This window comes from Chinchilla lanigera, unplaced genomic scaffold (genome assembly GCF_000276665.1).
Source record: "Chinchilla lanigera isolate Chin_1 unplaced genomic scaffold, ChiLan1.0 scaffold00045, whole genome shotgun sequence".
Lineage (NCBI taxonomy): Eukaryota > Metazoa > Chordata > Mammalia > Rodentia > Chinchillidae > Chinchilla > Chinchilla lanigera.
Window position 1 is genome coordinate 14,283,976 of NW_004955446.1, and position 23,586 is coordinate 14,307,561.

General features: G+C 39.0%; 1 protein-coding gene across 1 annotated transcript; it reads left to right on the forward strand.

Annotated features, from left to right (window-relative positions):
- The first annotated feature begins 11,761 nt into the window (after nucleotides 1–11,761).
- On the forward strand, nucleotides 11,762–21,760 carry Mocs2 (molybdenum cofactor synthesis 2). Its single transcript, XM_005392723.2, has 7 exons — nucleotides 11,762–12,137; nucleotides 12,872–12,993; nucleotides 14,127–14,271; nucleotides 17,156–17,283; nucleotides 17,850–18,000; nucleotides 18,862–18,985; nucleotides 20,738–21,760. The coding sequence occupies exons 3-7, from the start codon at nucleotides 14,174–14,176 to the stop codon at nucleotides 20,825–20,827; spliced, it is 591 nt and encodes a 196-aa protein (XP_005392780.1). The 5' UTR covers nucleotides 11,762–12,137; nucleotides 12,872–12,993; nucleotides 14,127–14,173; the 3' UTR covers nucleotides 20,828–21,760.
- Nucleotides 21,761–23,586: the final 1,826 nt, after the last annotated feature.

Here is a 23,586-nt window from a genome sequence, read left to right on the forward strand (position 1 = left end):
CATAAAATGTGAGAAACACAGAATATGGTGCTTGGCACACACAAGGTTTTCCAAAAATACTACTCTTTCTCAGGGAGAGGAAGAAGCAATATGAACGGTGAAATCATAATCAGAAAGGGCCCTCAGTGTTTAAGGTCTTAATAGCTAAGAAGGGAGACAGATGACACACTAAGTATTTCTTGCATATAATCAAACTGTGTTCACTGATTATCTCTAATAATCTTATCTCATAAATAAGGATATGATATCTCCACCTTCCCTAACATTTCATAATATTTTCCCTGATGATGTTTCTTTATTGATTGAGATTCATTTTAATTTCTCAAAGTTCAGCTTCACACAATATAAATAAGTCTTATTTGACTTGCAATTGCATACTTGGATGAATAAAACACTGTACTTATATCTTCTCTGCTTTTTCTTTAGGGAAATCTCTGAAAGCTGACAGCAAAACATTTAGGAAACAACATCTTCAATTGCGCACAAGGAGGGATCCTTAGGGAAACTTGATAGCTGAGTTCTGACTCTTCAAAGTCAATTTTGCTGATTAGGTCTGCACACTGGTTGGTCACAGTTCAGGCTAGTGATTTATTTCTGAAGACTTAGTACTATTCAAAGGGTGCGTAATTTCAGTTAAATTCTATTGCAGGATAGTATCTGTAATTATTAGTCGAAGTGGTGCCACCATGTGGAAAGAACAAAAATAGCACCTGCTTAGTCAGTTGCAGGAAGAAATTTTAATTTCTAATTAACTGATTTAAATAGTTTAACTAAATTAACTCACTAATTTTAGTTACAGTTGTTTCAAATATTGCATAAAGTATCAGACTTTCATAATTTTTATAGTTCAATGACTTCAAATATATGTATAGTAGTAAAAGCCGTGGCCCTATAGTTAAAATTAGACAAGGTTAAATAAGCCTTGGATTGCTTTGGTTTGTTTAGAACTGTTTAATAATTTGATTGATTCTCTGAGTAAAAGTGAACATATACAGTGTATGAGAAGTGACCAGCATTGAAGATACAAAGGTGGCATTTTGTGGTCTTAATTGCAGGTATATTACTCGTTAATTTAAACAAAAGTGAAGAAAGTTCAACAGGATGTATCCACAATGAGAGAGAGAGAGAGAGAGAGAAAGAGAAAGACAGAGAGAGAGAGGGAGGGAGATCAGGTGAAAGACCAGTGAGCACGTGGAAGAGAAGCGGCTACAGGAATGAGGTGGAGCAGACTGTGACAGTCTAGAGAGTTTACAGAGAAGGGTGCTGCTGAAGAGGCTTTAACTAGGCTTCAGAAACCTGAGCTGGAGATAAAGTACATGGTGAGTGGGCTTGAGAATACACACTGAAAGCGAGGGTTTTAAATTAAAGTCTATGTATAGAAAAGTTGGCTCTAAATTCCCTACCACTATTCTCTCTATATGTGTAGATGTTAAAACTTCTAGACCTTATATGCCCTAAGAAATAGCATGGAATGGGTCTCTCCCACCTTTAACCCAACATGCTAGGGGGGAAAAAAACCTCTCCTGTGGGCCAAGGTACAGTCATACGGAGCACATTCACCCTTTCATTTGAAGAATTTTTTAAAAACTGGAAAAAAACATATGAAACAACAGTTCTCAGGACTCTGATCATCACACGATGAAGACCAGTGACTTTCAAGCCCTAGGAAAAAAAGGAAGAGGACTCCTCCACTGAGCCAGCAGAATTTCCAAACAGTAACACCCTACAGAGAGCTCAGCAGAAACCAGGGGTCTCCCTGAGCAGAGAAGCTGAGAGTCTGGGGAATCCAAGTAAGCTAGGCTACTAAAAACGGAAGACTTAGAGGGGGAATGCTGGAGACAGCTGAGGGTCTCCTCCAAGCATTCACTTGTCAGCACATGTATGTAAGGGAATAACCCACAGCCACAGAAAGAACCAGTGGAGATGCTCAGAGGAAAAAATCACAGAGATCACAGATCCAGGCAGAGTGTCTCTTCCCCCAGCTTGACCGGCTGACTGGGGAACTTTATATGTAATTCACAGGAGAGAGGGTGAAGTATTGAGGAGAATTCTGCTTCCACAGTAGGGAAAATTAACCCTAGACTAAACGCCAGTATGGCCTGCTTAACAAAATTTAGAAGTAAATCACAAAAGAGTTAAAATGCTTCCAAATAACTTATCCTGTCCTACAACAAAGCACAGAACATTTATAGGACTATAAAAGCAATTTCCTCAGCCAACAAAGCAAAATTTGCAGTGTCTGGCATCCAGGAAAAAGCAGCCAGCCTTGCAAATAAACAGAAAAATATGACTCATAATAATGTGAATAAAATAAGTCAATCAAATTAATCCAGAATTGCCTTAAGTGACAGATTTCTTAGACAAGGCACAAAAAATGTTTTTAAAAGGTCAAAATTAAATTTTTAGGGATGAAATGTTTGAAGTGAAAAAGACAATGTATGGTTTCAGTGGTAAATTAGACACTACAGAAGAGAAAATTAGTATACATGAAGACATATCAATAGAAATTGTCCAAAGTAAAACAGAAAAAAAAAAAGGGGAAATGTGAACAAAGCAGAGTTATAACTTTGAGGGGTCAACTGAAGGTGCAATTGTAGTCCTCACAAGAGATAGAAGATTCTAAAGAGAGATACTATTTGCACAAATACCGAAATGCCTGAAAATCCTCTAAAATTGGTGAAAATTGTGAGCCACTGTCTTACAGATCTCAGTGAAACTGAAACCCAAGAATCACAGCAGAACTATGTCCAGATCTATCATAATCAAGTGACAAGGAGAAGCCTCTTAGAATGGACTGGGAGAGGAGCATATTCTGTGTCTATACAAAGAGAGCCACACATATAGGTTAACAGGAAGAGCAATGAATAGTAGAAGGTGGTGGAACAGTATGTGTAAAGTACCTAAAGAAAAAATCGTCAAGCTAACATGATGCAGATGCCAGATATAGTGTTCTATCTGTCAGCTAAACCAAACTGATTATTCATCCAGCTCTTCTGTATGTCTATGCTGTTGGCTTGTTTATCAATCTCTGGTGGACATGTATTAAAACACTCAACTGTAATTGTGTATTTACATATCTTTGCTTTTCAGGTTGCTGATATTAGTTTCCTGTGTTTTGAAGTCATGTTATATGGTATATACTAGGTTAGGATTCTTATGCCTTTCTTGAGTGGTTTCTTTTATTCTTTTGCAATGTCACTATGTCTTGCATTACTTTGCCTTAAAATCTCCTGTGTTCCTTGTAAGTCTAGTCACATCAGCTTTTCTTTTGGTTAGGCTTTACACTGCACATCTCTTTCCAATCTTTTATTTTCAATTTGTCTGCTGTCTTCTTGAGCACTTTGCCTATGCCAGGATCTGGAAAATGCCCACAAAGAGTATGAATGAAATAAATGTGAGGTTTATCGTGGGTGCATTCTTTGTTTCAAGTCATTATTGTCTGGTTCTGTAGAGGTGTACATTTACCTAATATATTTCTCTAGCTTGTTTTGAGAAGAGCTGGAATCCAGCTACTGTAGCATGACTAGAACAGAAATTGTTCCACCTCCTATCTGGCTTCAAGTGGTTTTTCTATTGCCTCTCCTAGTCTACTTATCCTGTGGGCTTGTGCCTTTTTGCCTCTTTCCACCATAATTTTTCAGAGGGAGGAAGATAAACCAGCCTGCCATGTTTAATCAGAAATTCTCATCTATATCATGCCGGAGTTTGCCTGAAAGTCCATCTTTCCATACTTGCTTGCCTCTTCCCCTTTCATATTCACCTCTCCCACTTGCTTACCAAGGTTTCCTCCAAGGATTTCTTTCATAAGTCATTTAAATATGAATCCTAACTTCGGAGTACATCTCTGGGATGTCAGGCCTGAAATAATTGAGTATACTGCATCATTTGTCTCTTAAGTTAAAATGTGTTTACAAGACATAACAATGAACAATTCTATATATAACAATGTTTTCCATACTTATTTCAACTTGTCTTTTTCACACTGACTTTCATTTCATTTTGTGTTTGATTAGATTTTATTATGAGAAAGGCCTTGTAAGATAGTGGTACATGTATTACATTTGCCAAATTATTTCATATTTGCCAGTGGCATTTGACTGACAGTAGGTCTGCATGTAAAACACAGGCTTGGGTTCTTTTCTGCATCATTTTTTGGATGACATTCTCTGTCTTCTGATAATAAATATTACTATGGTGAAATCACAAAGTAGCTCAATTTAATTCCACGTAAAATATAATTTTGCTTATTCTTTCTTGGTACTTGAAGATATTTTTATCTTTAAGGTTAAATAAACACCAGAAAATATGTAACTGTCTATCATGATTTTTCCAGATTTTATTAGAGTACACTGTGTCTTTAGATCACGAGTGTACATTCCTCTTTTATTTGGGAAAGTTATCCTCTACTACAACTTAAAATTTACAACATATTCAATTTGTTTATTCTTATTCAGGGACACAGATTATCTTTGTAGTCCGTGGTCTATATATTATATTTTATGTTCTTTGTGTCTGACATCTTTCATTTTCTGTGTATTCACTATAATTGTCTCTACTGTTTCTTCCAGACCTTCAGTCCAATAAATAGTTATTTAGCATCATGTGCTATTTGAAAACTAGTTCAAAATTTCAAAATATTACAGTTCAATTCCTTGACTTCACTAACCACACTTGAAGTGTTCAGTCAGTACTTGCGCCTTCTTGTGGGATAGTACAGATATAACATATTGAAAGGAATAATTTATTCCCTGATACTTGTTATTTTTTCTTCTTTATTTATAATTTGGTTCTGTTATGATATCAAGTTAGTTCTCAATATTTCCTTATAATCATTTATTTATGTTTTGTGGTTCTATCCTATCCTTGAAGTCCCCTTAAATGAATTAGTCATAGTAAGATAATAAACCCAGCTAATACAATAGAATAATAGTAACAATATGACAACAGTTATATGAACAGCAGCCTCAAAGTATATTATTGTACTGTACTGGCCAATCACCATTGTGAGGCCATACAGTATCTCATGATGAGAGGATGTGACGTGAATGATATAGGCACCGTGATGTACATTATGCTGTAATGCAAGGATTACTTGAACACAAGCACTATGATACTGCTATAGTCAACTTGATAAGCAGGAAAGTCAGTAAGTGACAAATGGGTGCATAGTATATGTAGACTGGATATTGTGGACAAAAGGATCATTCATGTTCCTCACAAGAAGAAGCAGGATCGCATAAGATTTCATCACACTACTCAGAATGATGTACAACACAAAACTTACAGATTGCATAGTTCTGGAACTTTCCATATATGTTTAAATAATAGTTGACAAGAAGTACTTGAAACTATGGAAAGTGAGACCACGAGTAATAAGAAACCATGATAAACAATCCTATAGTGCAAATCTACTGGGAAACGTCCTTTTTGGGAGAGTGTTTGCTTTTTACTATAACATTTTTTTCAGCTGTTATTTTCGTGCTGCAGTTTTTATATTGGTTTTATATATTTTTAACTGAAGTATTTTTTTTATTCCTCTACTGTGTTATATTCTCGTTTCTGTTTGTTTCTTATTTTACTGAAATTTAACATGGAAAGATTTGTGCAAGCCTATTTATGATAATTATAATGTGGCTGATTTCTCCCTGACTCCTTTGCTGTCTTTTCCCTTGGTTTATGAGATATATACTGTAAGGGTTAACAAAGATGGCCTGTGGGTTAAACTGGTTTACTTCCTATTTTTGTAAATAATTTTATGAAATAGAGCTCATTCATTTTATTTAATGTCACTAGTTGCTTCTACACTATAATAGTAGAGTTGAATTGCTGTGACAAATCACACGACTTGGCTGATCTAAGCCTTACAGACTCATCCTTTACATAAACATTGGCTGACTCTTGAAGTATAGTGAACGAAAAATTATCTGCAGCTTGAGAGAATAGGGTAGAGTGAGAATATGGTTTAAGAGTCTCCATTAGCTAAATTTGGTTCATTTTCTTCTTTATAGTTTTATTAAAGGTCTTTGGCCTGTGTTTACTTCATGCCTTAGTTCAGGCTACCATGACAGGTAGGGTCACCCCTCAATAGATTGGCTCTAGGGTCTTCTGTGGGTACCAAGGTCTGCAGCTTATCAAGAGCCTTATATAAAGTGATGTAGTATTTACATGTAATCTACTCTTGCACATTTAAATCATCTCTGGATTATTTGTAAGGTAAATGCTATGTAAATTATTGTTGTACCATATTGTTGAGGGAATAATAACGACCAAGAAAGTCTCTATATATTCAGTACAGATGGAATTTTTGAAAAATACTTTCAATCTGTGGTTGGTTGAATGTACAGATATGGAACCCATGGGTATGAACTGCTATACTATAATGTTTTCATTTCCTTTTTTTCATTTTTTCTTTCTCCTTTTTTTCTTTTACTCTTGTAGTGCTAAGGATCTAACTCAGAACCTTGCACCCACTAGACAAGCATTTTACTTCTGAGCTAAATCCCCAGCCCATTGTGAAATTTATTTCTTATAGTTCTGGAAGCTGAAAGTGTGAGATCAGAATGCCAACATGGTTGGGTCCTATTTAAGGTCCTCTCCCAGTTACAGACACCAACTTCTTGTATACTCATATGGCGGTGATAGTGAGCTGATTTTCTGGGGTTCTGCTTATAAGGGCACTAATGCATTCCCTGAGGGATCCAACTTCAAGTCCTCATTACCTCCCAGAGGCCTATCTTCAGACACCATTAGCTCGGGGATTCAGATTTCAACCTGTACACTGTGGGTAAACAGAGACCTGATGTCCACAATGGTTCATAATGCCATATCCCCTTTGAGCCCTGAGATAGGCTTGGGTTTCACATCACTCTCAATCTGCAGTTCTACTTGTATATGTTGGGCTTTTAAGGAGGAACAATAGTCACTTCTAATGCCAAAGAGCTCAAAGGTGTATGAAAAGTAAGATTGTCTTCCAAGAGCACCTTCTAGCCTAGGACTTTACCTGGGCTATTCACCAAGGATTTGGGGCACAGCCTCTCCCCTCACCTGCAATGAATTGCCCAAGATCTTCTCTATCCCGTAAGTGAATAGGTCTGCTCTTTCTATGAAGTTTTTTGCTTCACTAACTTCTGTTGGTGAGATTTTTAGATGTTTGCTTTCCTAAAATTTCCTTCTTAATAATGCTTAAAAGGCAATGAGGCCACACCATGTTCCTTAAAAGAGCTTCACTTTGCATTGGTGACCGTAATGTCCCTCCTTCCCCTCTTCTCTTCTCCTCCATATCTTAGGTTTTGTAGAAATAAAATGTTAAATTCTGGTTTTCTTCTTAATCTGAAGCAGAAAGACTGCCCATTGGTTTTGGAAAATGATCAGTGGAGAATATATTAGAAAAAGCACTTTGTCCTTACCTACATTCACTGTTGGGTGAAGGATTTGCAATTGGAACCACTACCTGCATGGGGGAGCACTACTTTTGACCTAAATTGTCTTGAATAAACTAGTAAGTATATATAATTTATGGTGGGTTTTTTTTAAAATGACCAATGGATAAAATTATATAAAACAGATGTGAAATTTTAAAATAATCTCATTCAATTACAAAGCTGATCCCAAAACGTTTTGTACAACTACAAGGTGCAAGGTTCCACGAAAAGCTGTTAATACTGTCTTAGATTCTATGACTTTACATCACTATACAAAAGTGTTTGAAATTCTGCATTAAAACGCGTACCTCCCGGTGGGCATAAAGCCCTCAGTTCTTCAAAAACTAATTACTACATCATCTATTTTTTAATGGTAAATTTACATAGCACCTCACATCCCTTAAGTACCTCAGTTCAGCATCTATAAAACTCACACAATGTACTCCAGACTTCTTCAGAGATAGTTTTACAGTTTTACTCTTTATAAATTCTGTTACAGTTAAAAAGACAGAGATGCATACCAAAATTTGATAATCTACTTCCTATATTTTTACACATAGTGTACGATTATAAACCTCTCCTTGCTTAAAGTCACTGAAAAGTTTCTGATAATGGGGTCACACAAGAGTGGGTGCTATTTATTACTGGAAAATAATGGCAGGTACTATTTGGACAGAAATAAAAATAAGATATGTGTAAAATATTTGACTAGATGATCTGAAATATTTATATTTTTAAATTCTATGAAGTACATGGATACATTGGATTTTGGAAATCATTACAGATATTTAAGTTTATATGGGCTCAATTCATTTATAGGCAGAGCTTTAGCAAATATATAATTAAAAATATAATTAATGATGGCCTATATTCAATTACATAATTTTAATTGGTTAGGAAAAATAAACACTTAAACTCTTTCCCATTTGTTAAAAAGTTGACAGAAAATCTAACAGTGAACTCTAACTCTGTCAGGCATTTCTGAGAAATTGTTTTACAGAAAAAGGAAAGAATATTTTTAATAATTTTATTGCTGCAAGCAATGTTATCTTTCTGATTTGTCCCAGCGTGGACAGGGATGTGGGGATTGGACACAAGGCCTTCCCACTGAGCTATATTTCCCAGCCCTTTTATTTTATTACTATTATTTTTTAAATTGGGAGACAGCATCTCACTAAATTGCTAAATTGTTCTCCAATTTGGTGTCTTCCTGCCTCAGTCTCCCTGAGTGCTGGGATTGCAGGCCCTGCTCTACCACACCCAGCTTCTTTCTGATGTTTGGATGTGAGCCTTTTGTAAAAGTCTGAGATGCACCTGTACTTCTAGTGTCACAGAATATTTTAAATAAAATGGAAGTGGTTTTGCTTCAATTTACTTTTTTATTTATTTTTAATCGAACAGAATTCCTTGTAGTAAAAAATAACTGAGAAAATAGTAGCTCCAACTATGCTTTTATTATAAATTGTAACGGTAATAGCTTTCCTGTTGCTGAGAAAAAACAAACAAACAAACAAACAAACAAAAACGCCTGACATAGACAACTTGAAGGAGGAACTATTTCGTTTGGCTCATAATTTCAGAGATTTTATTCTACGGTCCACTGGTGCACAAGGCAGAATCTCGTGCCTGGTGGAGCAAAGGCGGTCAGAGAACAAAGGCAGCCAGGAAACAGAGGACAGGAGAAAGTCAGGGAGAGACACCTGCAGGTGCAGCAGCAGGGACAGCCTTCCTCATCTGGGCCCCAACCCCTGACAGCCAGTGGAGCTGTGAAAGCCAGGGGATTAGTCCACTGATGAATACAGGGAGCTCCCGTGATTTAGGCACCTTGGATATTTCTTTATCTTTTGACAGGTAACGTTAACTGCACAGTAGTTTAAATGAACGGCAAATATTGATCCTAAAGTTGTTATTTCTAAAATAATATGCTATAGTCCATTCTGATCTTTCACTATATAATTAATGAATTTATAATTAAAATAAAACTAGAACCTGTGAATAGGATGGAAATTTTCTGGTATCTTTCTTGCATACCTATAAATTACAGATAAGATGTATTTACACATACAGTATTTATATATAGTTACGGCTTGTGTTTGGATGTTTCCCCAAAGCCTTATGCAGTCAGGTGGGGCTTTTTCAGAGGTGGATGAACCTAGAGAGTGTGATTGATTCATGGTGCAATGCTGAGATTAATGGAGACAGGATTAAGGGTGGGTGATCACTAAATCATTTCACTGACTGGTTTGGCATTCCCTAATGCCTGTAGCTTAGATACAGTATAAGTAACAGAAAGAGGCTTGTCTTCTGCCTCGCTTGCTTTTGCTGTCTTCTGCCTGCCATGAACTGTTTTCTCCTCTGTGATGCCTCTCTGCTCTGCCAGCCGATTATGGACTGAACCCTCTACAAACTGTGAGCCAAATAAACATTTCCTCCTTTAACTTTGGGTGTTGGGTATTTTGTCTCGTCAACAAGAGAAAAGTAACTAAGATAGTATAGTATATATATATTTTTGTCGTTGTTGTTGTTTGTTTGTTTGTTTGTTTTGCTTTGTTTTGCTTTTTTTCCGGTACCGGGAATCAAACTCAAGACCTTGCGTTTGCCAGGCAGGCGCTGTACTGCTGGGCTAAATCTCCAGCCCCAGTATAGTATATATTTTAAAGAACTGTTTCATATCTACAGTGTAATGAATAAAACACATGAACACAAACCTCACAAAGAACAAAAGACCAAGGAATACTTGAGAAGATTCCTCTAACAGTTAGAAAATGCAAATAAACTAGTGCAGTATTACCAAAATAATAGCTGAAGACTTTCCAAGGTTTTTGGCTGGGTTATTTAGTTGAATTTAACTAAAGAGAACCTGACAAAAGTATAAATCATTGCATTATTATTATTCTTGGCCCTAAAACATCCTTCTAAAATAAACAAGAATATGAAAAATATTGAGAAAATTGGATATGTTCAATGTTCCAATTTGAGCAATTTCCATTAATGTATTTTTAATAAAATTGAACTTATTTACGTTTTATTCTATAACAAGAATCCCACAATTGACTTGTAAATTCGGATGAATTAAAATCTCAATGTGTGTTTCATTTTTATCACTAATATCTTTATTACTGAGCCTACTTATTTTTATCACTGTCTGATTGAATTTTTTTGTCCAAGAGGAATTTTTAAGAAAAGATCTTGACTATTGTATTTTTAATGAAGTTTTGCAGGGTGAGACGTCTCAGGCTTTGGCCTTTATAAACATGCTTGGCTGTGTAACACATTTTGGGCTAGTTTTTGGCCTCAAGCCTCTACGCATCACCATCTCCTGGCACTGGATGGCCCCGAGGAATCTAAAAGCTGCTACGGTCATCCCTTTTCTTTTCTGTCTGGTGTGATTATAATCTTTCTTCCTTCGTGTTTAGCAACTTCATCAGCGCAAGTACGGGTGTGAGTCAACTTTTCCTCCTGCAGACTTCTCCTCTGTGTGTGTCCCCAGCCTCACTGTCCACCCGCTCCTTTCTTGCACGAGGCACAACCCGGGTGCCAACTATTTGTCCTTTCTGAACTCCTTCTGCTGCTTCGGTCCCTGCGTCCTGGCACGGGCGGGGGAAACCCCTGGCCCCCGCGTCCTCGCAGTCCCCGGGCAGATCGAGCGGATTCCGCTGCAGCCGAGGCTCCCGCAGCGCCCTCCTCGGTGACCCCGCCGCGCACCCTCCTCTCCCCACACGTCAACAGGGACGCCTATGTTTACGCTGGGTACAGCGAGTGCCCACTGAAGCTGACGACTCCGGCCTCTGCACCGCAGTGAGCTCCGAGGCGAGCCTCCCCTCCTGCGGTTCCGGGGCTCTGATAAGGCCAAGGTTCTAAGTCCGTAAGGCGCACCGATCACACGCTGGAGCCGGGAGGTTTAAATAAACGTGCATTGAAGCCTGCAGGTGGGAAACTGGAAAAGCCTGGACTCTTCTGCAGGACTATTAGCTAAGCCTCCAAAAGCAAGGGACGCCTCTACTCGGCTGCACGTCGTCCTCCTTCCTGGGAAGAAGGTCAGCCAAGGCCAGCTCTTTATTCCTTTCCGCGTCCATTGCCTTGTTTGCTTTTACCCGGTGACGAACTGGGAAGTAAAACTGCTTTCCCAGCAACAGTCCAGCAGGACTCTCCCCAGTTGCAGGAGCTGGAGCAGGAACGAGGCGGGGCTACTTGCGCGCATGCTCCGTGAGGGCGCGCGGGCGGGGCGGGAGCGTTTGTCTGCGCCTGCGCGCTGGTTCGCTCCGACCCCGCCTCTGCGGTTGTGGCTGGGCCCTGGGGTCGCGGGCGGGATGGTTCCCAGCTGCCAGGTAAGGGTAGGGAGCGTGCCGGCGAGCTCGCCGGGGTGCCTCGCCTTCCTGGAGGTGTCTGGCGCCTGGGGCCTCCGCAGACCTGGCCCTGGCCTGGAGACCTTCCTCCTTTCCCCTGGCGGCGCCTCGGCTCCGGGACTTGGCTCTCGCTGACCCGGCGTCCGGGCCCCGGCGGGGGCCGCGGGGTGTCCGGGTCGGCTCGTTTGTGAAGGCGCCCGGACCTTTTTAGGTCCTCTTTCGAATACTCATTTTGACGGGGATGTAGTTTTAATTTAATTTTTTAAAAAATTTTTAACATGCACTTAAGAATTCTTGCGAAGAAATGCGTTTCACCTCTGGATTTACAAACCCTGAAATTCTCTGTAGACCCGTGACTATTCCGTGGAGAGTAAGTTGTACCGAATGACAGGTGGTGCGTTTTGCTGGGTCGGATCCCTCAGTTGTCAGGCCGCTTGCGCAGGAAATGCTAGTTTGTCCACTTGCTTTTTCAGATGTCAGGTTTTGTATGCTGAGTAACCGCTGGGTCCAATGTCACTGTACGCAGGCGTCCAAGATCATTTGGCAATTGTGAAAACACGTTATTTGCTGACTTGGTCATTTATTTTGTTTGCATAATTCATCTCTAGGCTCACATTTTGTTCATTGCTTAAGCTTTTAAAAAGTCACTATGATCTTGTCAGTTGGAAATAGACAACATTTTCTAAGCAGATACAATTAGGATGACGGCACAGTTAGAAATTAGTCTGTATTGTGTTTATTTTTTTAAATTTTTTTATTTTTTTGTCTTTTTGAGACAAGGTCTCCCTATGCAGTTTAGGCTGGCCTTGAGCTCATTTTGTAGCCCAGGCAGGTCTCGAACTCGAGACTGTGCTCCTTCCTCAGCTTCCCGAGTGCTGGGATTATAGGCCTGCACCACCACGCCTGGCCTGCATTGTGTTTAAAAAAATTTTTTTTTCAAAAATTGAACTTGTAGATATATTGAAAATTTTTAAGGATTTCATTTTCTCTAATTTATAAAATTTGTCTTTGATTAGAGTAATGCGTTTGGAAAACTGAGGACCCTCACCGCGGACTGTTAGAAATGAACTGAGAGTTATTAAAAGCCTTTTTCTCTCCTTTCAGGTTGAAGTATTGTATTTTGCAAAAAGTGCTGAAATAGCAGGAGTTCGTTCGGAGACCATTTGTGTGCCACAAGAACTGAAAGTGTTACAGCTCTGGAAAGAGATAGAAACTCGACATCCTGGGTAGTTAAAAGATTTGTGTAATGCATATGGCAAACAAGTAATATGAAAAAATAGTTTTTTAATAGGAGTTACTAGTTCTATTTTTCTGGAACTGCTCCTGAAAATTTAAACTCTGGTATTTAGAAATGCACAATTCCTTGAGGAGGGTTAAGGATAGTTTACTAAAAAGACAATGAACTGGGATGTTCCCAGATGACATGGTTGTATAATTTACAATTATTTTCATAATTTACAGGTTATTGAAAATGTAGACTCTGTGTTTTTATACCATTAAGTAAAATTTTTACAAATTCTACTTAAGATCTGCTTTGTTCCTTTTTTATCCTTCTTTAGAACACTCAAAATGGAAATTTCTAAAATTAAAAGAAAAATGAGTTAAACCCTAAATGCTGCTGAATTTGAGTCTTGCGGTGTCCTTGTCTTGGTCCTTGAAACTGTAATTTTGCTACTGAGACTTTTTTGGAACAAAATATAAATGTGACTTACTTGAGGGTGTTCTTGAAATATTAATAATGCCACTGAAATCTGTATAAATGTTTAACCTGGAACCCCAAGGGCTTGAATTAGGTTTGGATCGCTCAGGGACAGAGCTCCGGCTTAAGCTTGCAGGAGGCCCTAGGTTCCAGCCCCAGCAGGCACAGACTCCACCCTGTATGTTCAAAAGGAAACTATACTGGCTTGGTTTCCTCTCTCCTAAAGCGCTGTAAAGGTCCAGTGAGCCCTCACTGCCTCCACACTGCTTTGCTTTTCATGTATCTGTAGGTAGACACCTGGTACTGTAGGAAACTTACTAGCTGTTAGTGCGCTGCTAGTCTTACACAGAAGACCGTAGACTGATTTGGGAATTTCTCTTTTCTCCTGACCTGGTTTGAATGTTGCCTCCAGTCTGGTTTTGTTTGCTTAATTCCCCAATGTACACAACATTCAGTAAAGAGTTGTTGGCAGTTTCATGTATTTCTGTAATAAATAAATGTGTTCTTTGGTGGGTGTTTCCTTTGTCCACAGAAAGTGAGTCAGTAACTTTGCAGATCATGCTTGAGACAACGGTATTTATGTAATATTTTTAATTGCAGCTGAAGAGTTTCGAGGTCTTTCACACACTATTATTTCTAACCAGACTTTTTCTCCTTCAGGTTGGCTGATATTAAAAATCAGGTGATATTTGCTGTTCGCCAGGAGTATGTCGAGCTGGGAGATCAACTCCTCCAGCTTCAGCCAGGAGATGAAATTGCCATTATCCCCCCCATTAGTGGAGGATAGTGCTTTTCAGCCATGTAGGTATGTGAGATTTGTTTTTGCAATCCAGTCTTGTAGAGAGGGATTGTACAGGTGATAACTTGTATATAGTTTGCTGTTACTGTATGTTCTTTGAAAGTCTGCCTGCACCAGTTCTTTACTGATGCAGCAACTCTTTATTGGTGCAGAGAGAATTAGGGATACCTACCTACCATCTCTGTATCAACTCTGTTGTAAGTATTTTAATATTACTTTTAATATATTAATTTTTTATTTAACATAGTTTATTTAATCTTTATGTGTGTCAGACATAGTATTAAGACTGTGGAGTATTAATAGCCACATATTGCTGGTAGGAAAACTGAAATTCAGAGAAATTTAAAACGTTGCTTTTTGTCACATAGCCAATAAGTGGCAGAGGTGGTGCACACTTGTAATCCCAGCACTCGGGAGGCTGAGGCAAGAGGATCATTGCGAGTTCGAGACCAGCCTGGACTACAAAGTGAGCTCAAGGCCAGCCTGAACCGCATAGCGAGACCCTGTCTCAAAAAGAAGAAAAAAAAAAAAAAAAGAAAATAGACTGAATTCATATTATTGGACGCTGTATTTTCTCACAAACATAATGGCTTCACATAATGACATTCTTGTATTATGGTAAATAGTAGCTGTCTTGCATACAGAGAAATGTAGAAACATTGCACAGCTAGAATGTCAGTAGATCACTTTGCCAGAAAAGAAACCTTACTATAGTCCATTATAGTTGTTTTGCAGGTGGTCTCATGACCTGTGCCGTATTTCCAGCACTCCAGATAACTTAGTCCACATTTGGGTAGGATGATATGTAAGAAAATTCTTCCTACTTAAGGGATCATGCTTCTCTTAAGTATAAAGAGATAGAGTGAAGTTTATTGTCAACTGAAGAACAAGGTAGATTAAGTCATCCCTGATTACAAACTCAAGTTAGTAATGAAAAACACCTTTGATGGAGTTTTCTCTAAAATAAACAGTGAATATCACCTCAAGTGCAAAATCTTGTTTGCATTAGAGAAAGAAACAAGTCAAGGATGCCTGATTAGCTTTTCATGCTTTCCACCAGCCTGCCTTCCCTGGAGAACAGCGGCTCACAAAATGAAAAATGAGTCCGTGTGGCAGATTAACCTCCGTGTCCACACTTAGGGGTCTTTCTCATACCTGCTACCTGGAAGTAACAGAATCTCTTATTAGATATGGGTCTCAATTTTATTTGAATACTGTGGCCTTGGTAGCATCATTGTGATTTCTGGAGTTTCTAAAATGCTGTTTTTGAGCAGTTGGAATTTTTCAGCGTTTGGAATAGACTGCTGTTAAAGTTTTGGATGTGTGTTGGCTATAGCAGTTCTCAGGTCAGAAAGATTGCTCAACATTGTATGTTGAGTGTGCTAGGTTTTTTTGTTTTTTTTTTTGTTTGTTTGTTTTGGTTTTTCTCCGGTACCGGGAACCGAACTCACGACCTTGCGCTTGCCAGGCAGGCGCTTTTGCCGCTGAGCTAAATCCCCAGCCCCTAAGTGTGCTAGGTTTTGATATTCTATAGTCAGATGTCAGGAATTCTGTGACTTACAGCTCATGGACTGTATTTGGGTTACCTGTGTCTTATTGAAGAAAAAAAGCTTGAAAGGCTCTGCAACAAGAAAGAACAGGTGAAGGGGGTGATAGGAAAGAAGCTCAAGTGGTGTGTACAGTAGGTGAACGATCCTGGACCCCAGTGATACGTGAATGGCTGTGCTTTTCAGTAGTTGGAAGGAGATGGGGAAGTGAACATTGGACTCATCGAGGCCCTTTGATTGGAATTTCAGCACTTGGAAGGAGTCCTTAACTTCTGTGAGCCTTCTTTCAGTTTTCAGTTCCAACGAAACCTCCTGGATTTGTGATTGTACTCCTCGGGGCCCACAAGGCTCTGCCTCCTTGTCTAGCTGCAGGCTGCCCGTTCTCCTTTGCCGTCTGAACCTCGGCCTCCTGGTAGCTTCTGCATCATGTTCTTTCTTGTTCCACAGCCTCCACTTTGCCAGTTCCTCTCTTTGCCCATTTCTTCACATCTTTCTAATCCTTCAAGTCTCAGCTTTAAAAACTACCTCTTCAGCGAGACCTCTGGGGTTCCTTTCTCTCTCTCCAGCTCCCAAGCTCAGTCTCAGACCTTGTTTGTATCCATAAGGTGTCCCTGTCTGTGTTGCTTCTCTGCCACTTTGCTTCTGTCCAAATACCAGCACCTGAGGAGAGGAACCTGTAAGTATGTACTAGTGGCCCTTACTGAGCATGTAATAATGTGCGGTGAATTTTATGAGACATGCACAGCCAAAGACTTTGCTCGACACCTGAAATAGCTGTGCACTTTATTCCCTGTTTGCTCTATTACTTAGCTGGAATGGTGCAAGTTATGGAAGGTACCTAGTTCCTATTGAATCTCCATCACTTCTACACTGCCTCTTTCCTTTTTGGATAAAGAGTAAGGTGGTTGTAGGGGGCTTGGGTATAAAGTTCGTGCAGGTGAGAGTGGTGATATCTCACCTGTATCATGATTGGAGTAACAATTACAGAACTGAAATAAATGGACACATGAGATTGGATATATTTTAGTGATCATGCTAATGTTTCACTTCTTTATATATAATGCCTGATTCATTAGGGATGTTTGTGAATAGATTAACTTTGCTAAAATTTTACAATTGCATTTTGTTTTGTTTTGTTTTGAGACAGGGTCTTAGTTTAGCCCTGAACTCATGGCAACCCTCCTGTCTCAGCTCCCCCCAAGTGTTTATGGCTGTTTATCATTCACATTAAATCATGCCTCCTAACATGTCTGATGTAGAAAAAATATAAATGGAAATAGCCTACAAATTGAGTATTTTGCTTCTACTATTCATGTTAAGATTAAGTAATATCTTATTTCTAGGAAAAATATGGGTGAAGTTGAAGAGAAATCTAAAGACATAATAAAATGCACTGCCGAGAAACTTTCAGTAGATGAAGCCTCACAGTTGGTGATTTCTCCAATGTGTGGTGCAGTGTCCTTATTCGTAGGTGAGTTGTAATTTTCACAGCATCTGTTGACTGCACAAGACTGTAGAAATTAGCAAGCGCTTCCTCTACTCAGTGGTAATAGAGGACTTTAAAATACTGGGGGGTAAACCAAGACTACCCAGATAAATTTAGTAGAATGTTTTTAGTTTTTGTTTTGTTTTAGTAACCTTCAGATTAACCTATAATAAGACACAAAAAAGATCTGGCAATAGTCACAGCTAGGAGAGAAAGTTGTGTATTTTCCAAATGTTAAAAGAAAATGTACTTGAACATAATTCTGGGAACATATTTTCCTTATAAATATCAAATGATAACTGTTAGTAAGAAAAGGAATACAGTTTGTTTTATCATCTGAGTGTTTTCAGTAAGCTTGGTTAATCAGTGTTTATTTCCTTATCAACTTTGGGATAATTAGCTTTTGTTTTCTTAATCAAGGTCTGTGTTTGGAAAATTTCAAAGTTATTTTTAAACAAGCATTTGTTTTTTGTTCTGTTAATGTGCTCTTTCTAAATTAGGGAAATTTTATTTTAATTTTGTGGGTTTTTTTGTGTTTTTCTTTTTTTTAGGGACTACAAGAAATAACTTTGAAGGAAAAAAAGTCATTAGTTTAGAATATGAAGCATATATTCCAATGGCGGAAAATGAAATCAGAAAAATTTGTAGTGACATTAGGCAGAAGTGGCCAGTAAAACACATAGCAGTGTTCCATAGACTTGGGTATGATTTTCTTTACCAATCTGAAAGTTAAGTATAGTTGTTTTCCATCTCTGTATGAATGCTGGACTCTTTCTTAGGAATTCTGTGTTCCTTGGAGTGCAAGGTTTGTGTATTGTTTTGGTGGACAGTGGAGATGGTTGTTGGGGTGTAACTTTGGGATGGTCCTTGCTGCCTCTTTTGTTGTAGCAGGGTGCAAATGTGCAGATTCTCCAGCCCTGGACCTAAGTACCTGTGGGAAGGTTTGCTAAAGTCCTTGAGGCCTTTTGAGAGTTGTTTTGTGCTTTGAACTGTTTTTTATGAGTCTGTTGAAAATTTGAGGTCATTAAAGTACCACTAAAAAGAGTATAGTTACAGACTTTAAAAGATAGCAATTAAGACAACTTCTGTCATATTAGTTATTATTTTGTTACATCTCTAATTTTAGTAATAACCAGTATTTTATTAGTAACCAGTAATTTTATTAATGAGTATTGTCAGTTCTGTTACTTATTACTATTTATTATTTTAAATTCTGTGTTATACTTATGCAATAACTATGTACCTGTAGGAATTACCTGGCACTGTGCCTTGCTTGTTTGAAAGAAATGTTGGCTGAATCAGCCGAAGGACCTTTCTTCTTGGTCCTAACCAAAGAGCATTTGTGGTTAAATGCAGGCAAATTGGCCAATCAGCTTTGGGATCCCCTTGGCTGCATGCAGCTGGGATGATTTTCTGTTTTCTTACTAAACTGGTTGTTTAAGTAAAAAAGATCTATAATATAGTCCTGATATGTGACTGGGATTTTTCTTCCTGCTTTTCTAGCAGATTCTTTAACTTGTAGATTAGGAGGGGATAGTAATTGTTTTCTGTATCTTCTTAAAGCTTGGTTCCAGTATCAGAAGCAAGCATAGTTATTGCCGTGTCCTCAGCCCACAGGGCTGCATCTCTAGCAGCTGTGAGCTATGCCATCGACACTTTAAAAGCCAAAGTGCCCATCTGGAAAAAGGTAAGTTAAGAAAAAGATCTCATGTTGCCGTGTGGACATGCTTTTTCTCCGGAGTTCTTAAATGAAGGGCAGAGAATACGAGCACGTGCAGAATTTGTACTTGTGGGACTTTCTTCATACAGAGTCTTGTTATCTGTATATGTGAAATACAGCATTTATGTAGGAAGTTCTTCACAAGTGTGTTAAAAAGTTCATGTCCCACAGAAGCTGTGGCACAGAGTAGGTCTCAACAAGTGGTAGCGGTTCGAATTCCTAGTCTGGACTATTCCATTGGTTCATGGATAAAGTCATATCCCTTGAATTAAGAGTTCTTTTCCGTTAGAGGGTCTTTCTTTGAGAAAATGGGACTAACACCTGGCTACTTAACCAGTGGCTAAAATAGAAATTCCGTAAGGTAGAAAAAGCCTTTGACTACTTTCTTTTTAAAGAGGAAAAAAAGAGGATAGTTACTGACTCGGAAAAAATGCATAGTGAATGGATTTTAAAACGTACATAGGAAGTTCTGGCTTGTTTTTGTTACTAAGTGAAGACCAAGCAAGAATAAGTAATTCTGTGATTGAAGTGGAGCATTCTGAAGGGCTGAGCTGCTTTCATTCCCCCCCGTGACCCCCGGTTATCAGCATGAACAGTAGCGTTTCTCTGCATGTGTAGATGTAACATGTCTAAGTCCAGAACCGCCCGCAGCATTGCGGCTGTTGGGGAGTTGGGGAAATAAGTGCACAGCGCAGTGGATCAGCGGAGCAGAGCAGGCCGGGGCAGCAAAGGCTGAGGCTTGTGTCCTTCCCTGAGTCTCTGCCTCAGGCAGTGGGAGAGATGAGTGAGAAGGATAAAGCAGGGCTCAAGAAATGTATTGACCGTGCTTTCTGAATAGTGTCTGCAACTCCTTAGGTTTCAGATTTTAGAGGGTGGGGAGCTTAGTAGAGCTCAGTTGTAAGGTTGTTTTGCTGTGAACAAGGCAGCCACAATGTTGATACCCCCTGAGGCATGACCTGGAAGAGGGAAAGGTGGGAGGAGCACTCCAAAATGAGCTTCAAGCCTGTGTGCTTGAAGTTATATGCTTTTCTCTTTACCATGGAGAAAAGAAGAGATAGCTGGCAAAGTAGCTGTGAGAGGGTAGCCCCAGAAAACACGGGGCAGGGTAGCAGTTGGGCATACTCTCATTTTTTCTGCTTCAGGACTAGCTGGGCTTTCTACTTGCTTGTCTGTCTGTAGCGGGTAGGAACAGGTGCAGGTGTTCAGAGGTGTGAGTCCTTAAGCATCCAGAGAGAACAGTTAGCAGGGATCTCAAGCAGTGGAGCAAACGAGGCGCCGGTGACTTGTTTTCACTGGGTGGAGGTGGGAGCCCTTTCATGCCAAAAATTCAACATGGTTATTTTGAGAAAACTTAGCAAACTCCAGAGGACTCAAATGTAGTACAGCAATCGACCAGAGAAGTTTAACAAAGGGATTGAAATCATTACAAAAACATCAAAAAGAAAGCCTGGAATTAGACAAGCTCAGTTAAATTTGGATTCCGCTCCCTCGAGGAGAGGGCTGTCATTTCCCCAGTTGAAGCTGGAGCCCTTATGTGAAGGGAGTATGTTTATTCATCTCTTTGCTCTCGGTGCCTCATGTAATTATCGGTATTGACTAGATTGTTGAAATGAGCAAATTGAAATATATGTGGAATTAATTGCCTGATTTATTCAGGTATTTTATTTTCATTTATTAAAATTGCCTCTTCTGAATACCTGTTACGGTTCTGCTTTTCAGGAAATATATGAAGAATCTTCCTCAGCGTGGAAAAGAAATAAAGAATGTTTTTGGACAACCACTGATGAATCACATATTTTAGAACATTAAATCTTAAATTTGGTAAATTTTCATATGGATCACTTTTTGATTTTTATTCTACAGAAAAGATAGTTTAGTGAAGCACAATCTCAGGTTTTACCAGTGGGACAAATGGGAGGAAAAAGAAGGCAAAATAATGGTTCTGGAGAATACGGGTCTAGGAACTAGAGCTGGGGAAGAAGTAAGCTAATTTAAAAAAGGGGAAAGATATCTGTGGTGGACACACCCTTCCATGACTGATTTCTAGTTGTACCTCAACTCCCATTAAAGTGTGGCCATTCTCACTAACGAGCTGTTTCAGAGAGACACCGCTGGCCCCCGGCCGCCACACATTAATAGTGTTATTATCGGGTGTGTGAGGAAATGTTGGCTGAACTGGAAAGTCACTACCAGGCAACTTTGATATTGTGTGTTATGTATTTTCAGAATTTACATATTTAAAAAAATAAACTAACTCCATGATTTAGAAGCCTAAAAATAGTATATGCCTGTTTTTTAAAATTTAGTGGTAAATCTAAAATATGGAGATCTCTAATAGAGCCTGTGACTGTACCCTCATACTTTTCGTATTTTATTAGTTATTAATCAGTGTACAAGTCAGCATAAAATTGTTAAGAACAATGTGCTTTGTGCTAAAATGTTATTTAATGTTTAAAATGTAACACATATGTGTTAAGGGAAATTATATTAAGGAAATCAATATTAGCAAAGTTATATGATTTCTAAAGTATTTGAAGGTATTTTTCTGGATAGTTGTGCAACATTATTAATGAAATCGTTAAAAAATAAAATTTCTGTAAGACTTTTTATATTAAATGATACAGTTTTTGGTTGATCAGCCTGTATACTCCCTTGATAGATTTGAGTCTTGTTCTTTTTAATAAAAATGTTATCAGCCTATTGAAGTATATTTGACAAATAAAAATTATATGTATTTAAGGACTACAGTGTGGTATTTTTGAAAGGAGATAAAGGGACAAAGTATGAGGTTCTGAGTAAATTAAAGGTAAGGTAAGATAAACCTGAATGCACATTAAATGAGAGCGCAGAGGAAAAGGACCGACCAAATCTGGTGATGACGACAGACCTGGCATCCTGTAGCAGTCGTGCCCTTTCACGCACATGTGGGACAAAAAGCTGTGCATAAGTGTCCAATTCGAGCCTTGGTGTCCCCCTCATCTACTGCTGGCTGTCCTTTATTCTTTCTAATAAGCCGCACCCCGTTCCGGTCCCGCTGCATGCTGTCCTGTCCTGTCTTTGTTGCCCTCAGGACAAGAACCCAGAGAGAGCTGGTTACACTTGATAGATGTGTGGTGAGGTGATTACCAGAATCCCAGTAATTATCGTACACGTCCTCCCATACAGTACTTTGTTTTGTTTTTGGATGAGAATACTGAGTGAATACTCATTGGATGAGACTCTCTTAGCAGATTTCAAGTGTACACATATAATTCTTAAGGTAATAAAATATTTCCATAATTTGGATAATCAGCAGCACAAAATGAACCTTGTATAAAGAACAAAGACTAATATTTAGAATTAAAAGTTGTTGCTGGTTTTTCAGCTGTAAACCTAGTGATTCTGTTAGACCTGAAGATAACATTTTTTTACCTGCAGAATTCAACAAATACTTTTTGAATGCTTGTTCTGCGTGCACAGTTCTCCTTGTCTTCCATCGAGGAAGACACATCGAGGAAGATTGTGTGCCCTGTCTCTGAGTAGGGGCTGCAGCACAGCCGTGCTGGCTTTAGGAATCTCCTGGTTCTTTGGGGCCTGCCCTTGGCCGGTGCAAAGGGCCTGGGGCAGGAGAGGGTTGGGAAGGCAGACACACCCTCCTGGACTCCTCTTCCTGAGGCAGGAGTTTCAGCCTTACCTCCCCATTCAGTGCCTTCCTCTTCTTTCCCTGGCCGTTAGCCTGTCCCCACTGGGGGTCAGGCTGGGCGTGGGGCAGCCAGTGTGTCATGTCAGAATGCACATTAAATTCATGGGCTATTTCAGTTGTTAATAAGCGATTCCTTAGTAAGGAATGTGTGTTTTATATACTATTTATATGAGCTGTAAATAGATTTCAAGGTTTTTGTTCTCAAATATTTTTAGCGGGTCTTTATTAAGAGTAATTCTGTTTTTAAAGAACATAGAGCATTCTTTAAACATGTTTTTAAAGAATCATGTCATCATCTGGTAGATTTTATTGTAAGTTTGGGACCCAGACTATTTTGCTTTTAAGCCTCCAACAAAGAGGTGAAGGATTTCATCTGGGGCATGCTGGAACTAAGATGGGACATCCTTCAGAGATTGTAGTGCACTGCCCCATCTAAAGTAGGATCTACATTAATTCTCACTTTCTTTGGAATCACTGAGTTAACTGGTAGTTGAGATAGCAAGGACTGGATCACTCTGATATGCAGCCTTTGCAGCTTGGCTGCCTGAGTAATTGGAGCAGTAACCCTAAAATAAATAAATAATAAGTAAATGAATGAATAAAGAATCATCCTTTAAGCAGGTTGCCTGCAAGTTCTCAAGGGCAAGTTCTCAGGTCACTTCGGATTGTGACTGAACTTTTAGTATGACTGCCAGAAGAGTTCACTTAAGAAGTAGGAATTTAGGGGCTGGGGATTTAGCTCAGCGGCAAAAGCGCCTGCCTGGCAAGCGCAAGGTCGTGAGTTCGGTTCCTGGTACCGGAGAAAAAACCAAAAAACCAAAAAAAAAAAAAAAAGAAGTAGGAATTTCATATTCATGCTTCAAGTACTTTTGAACAGGTAGCAAAA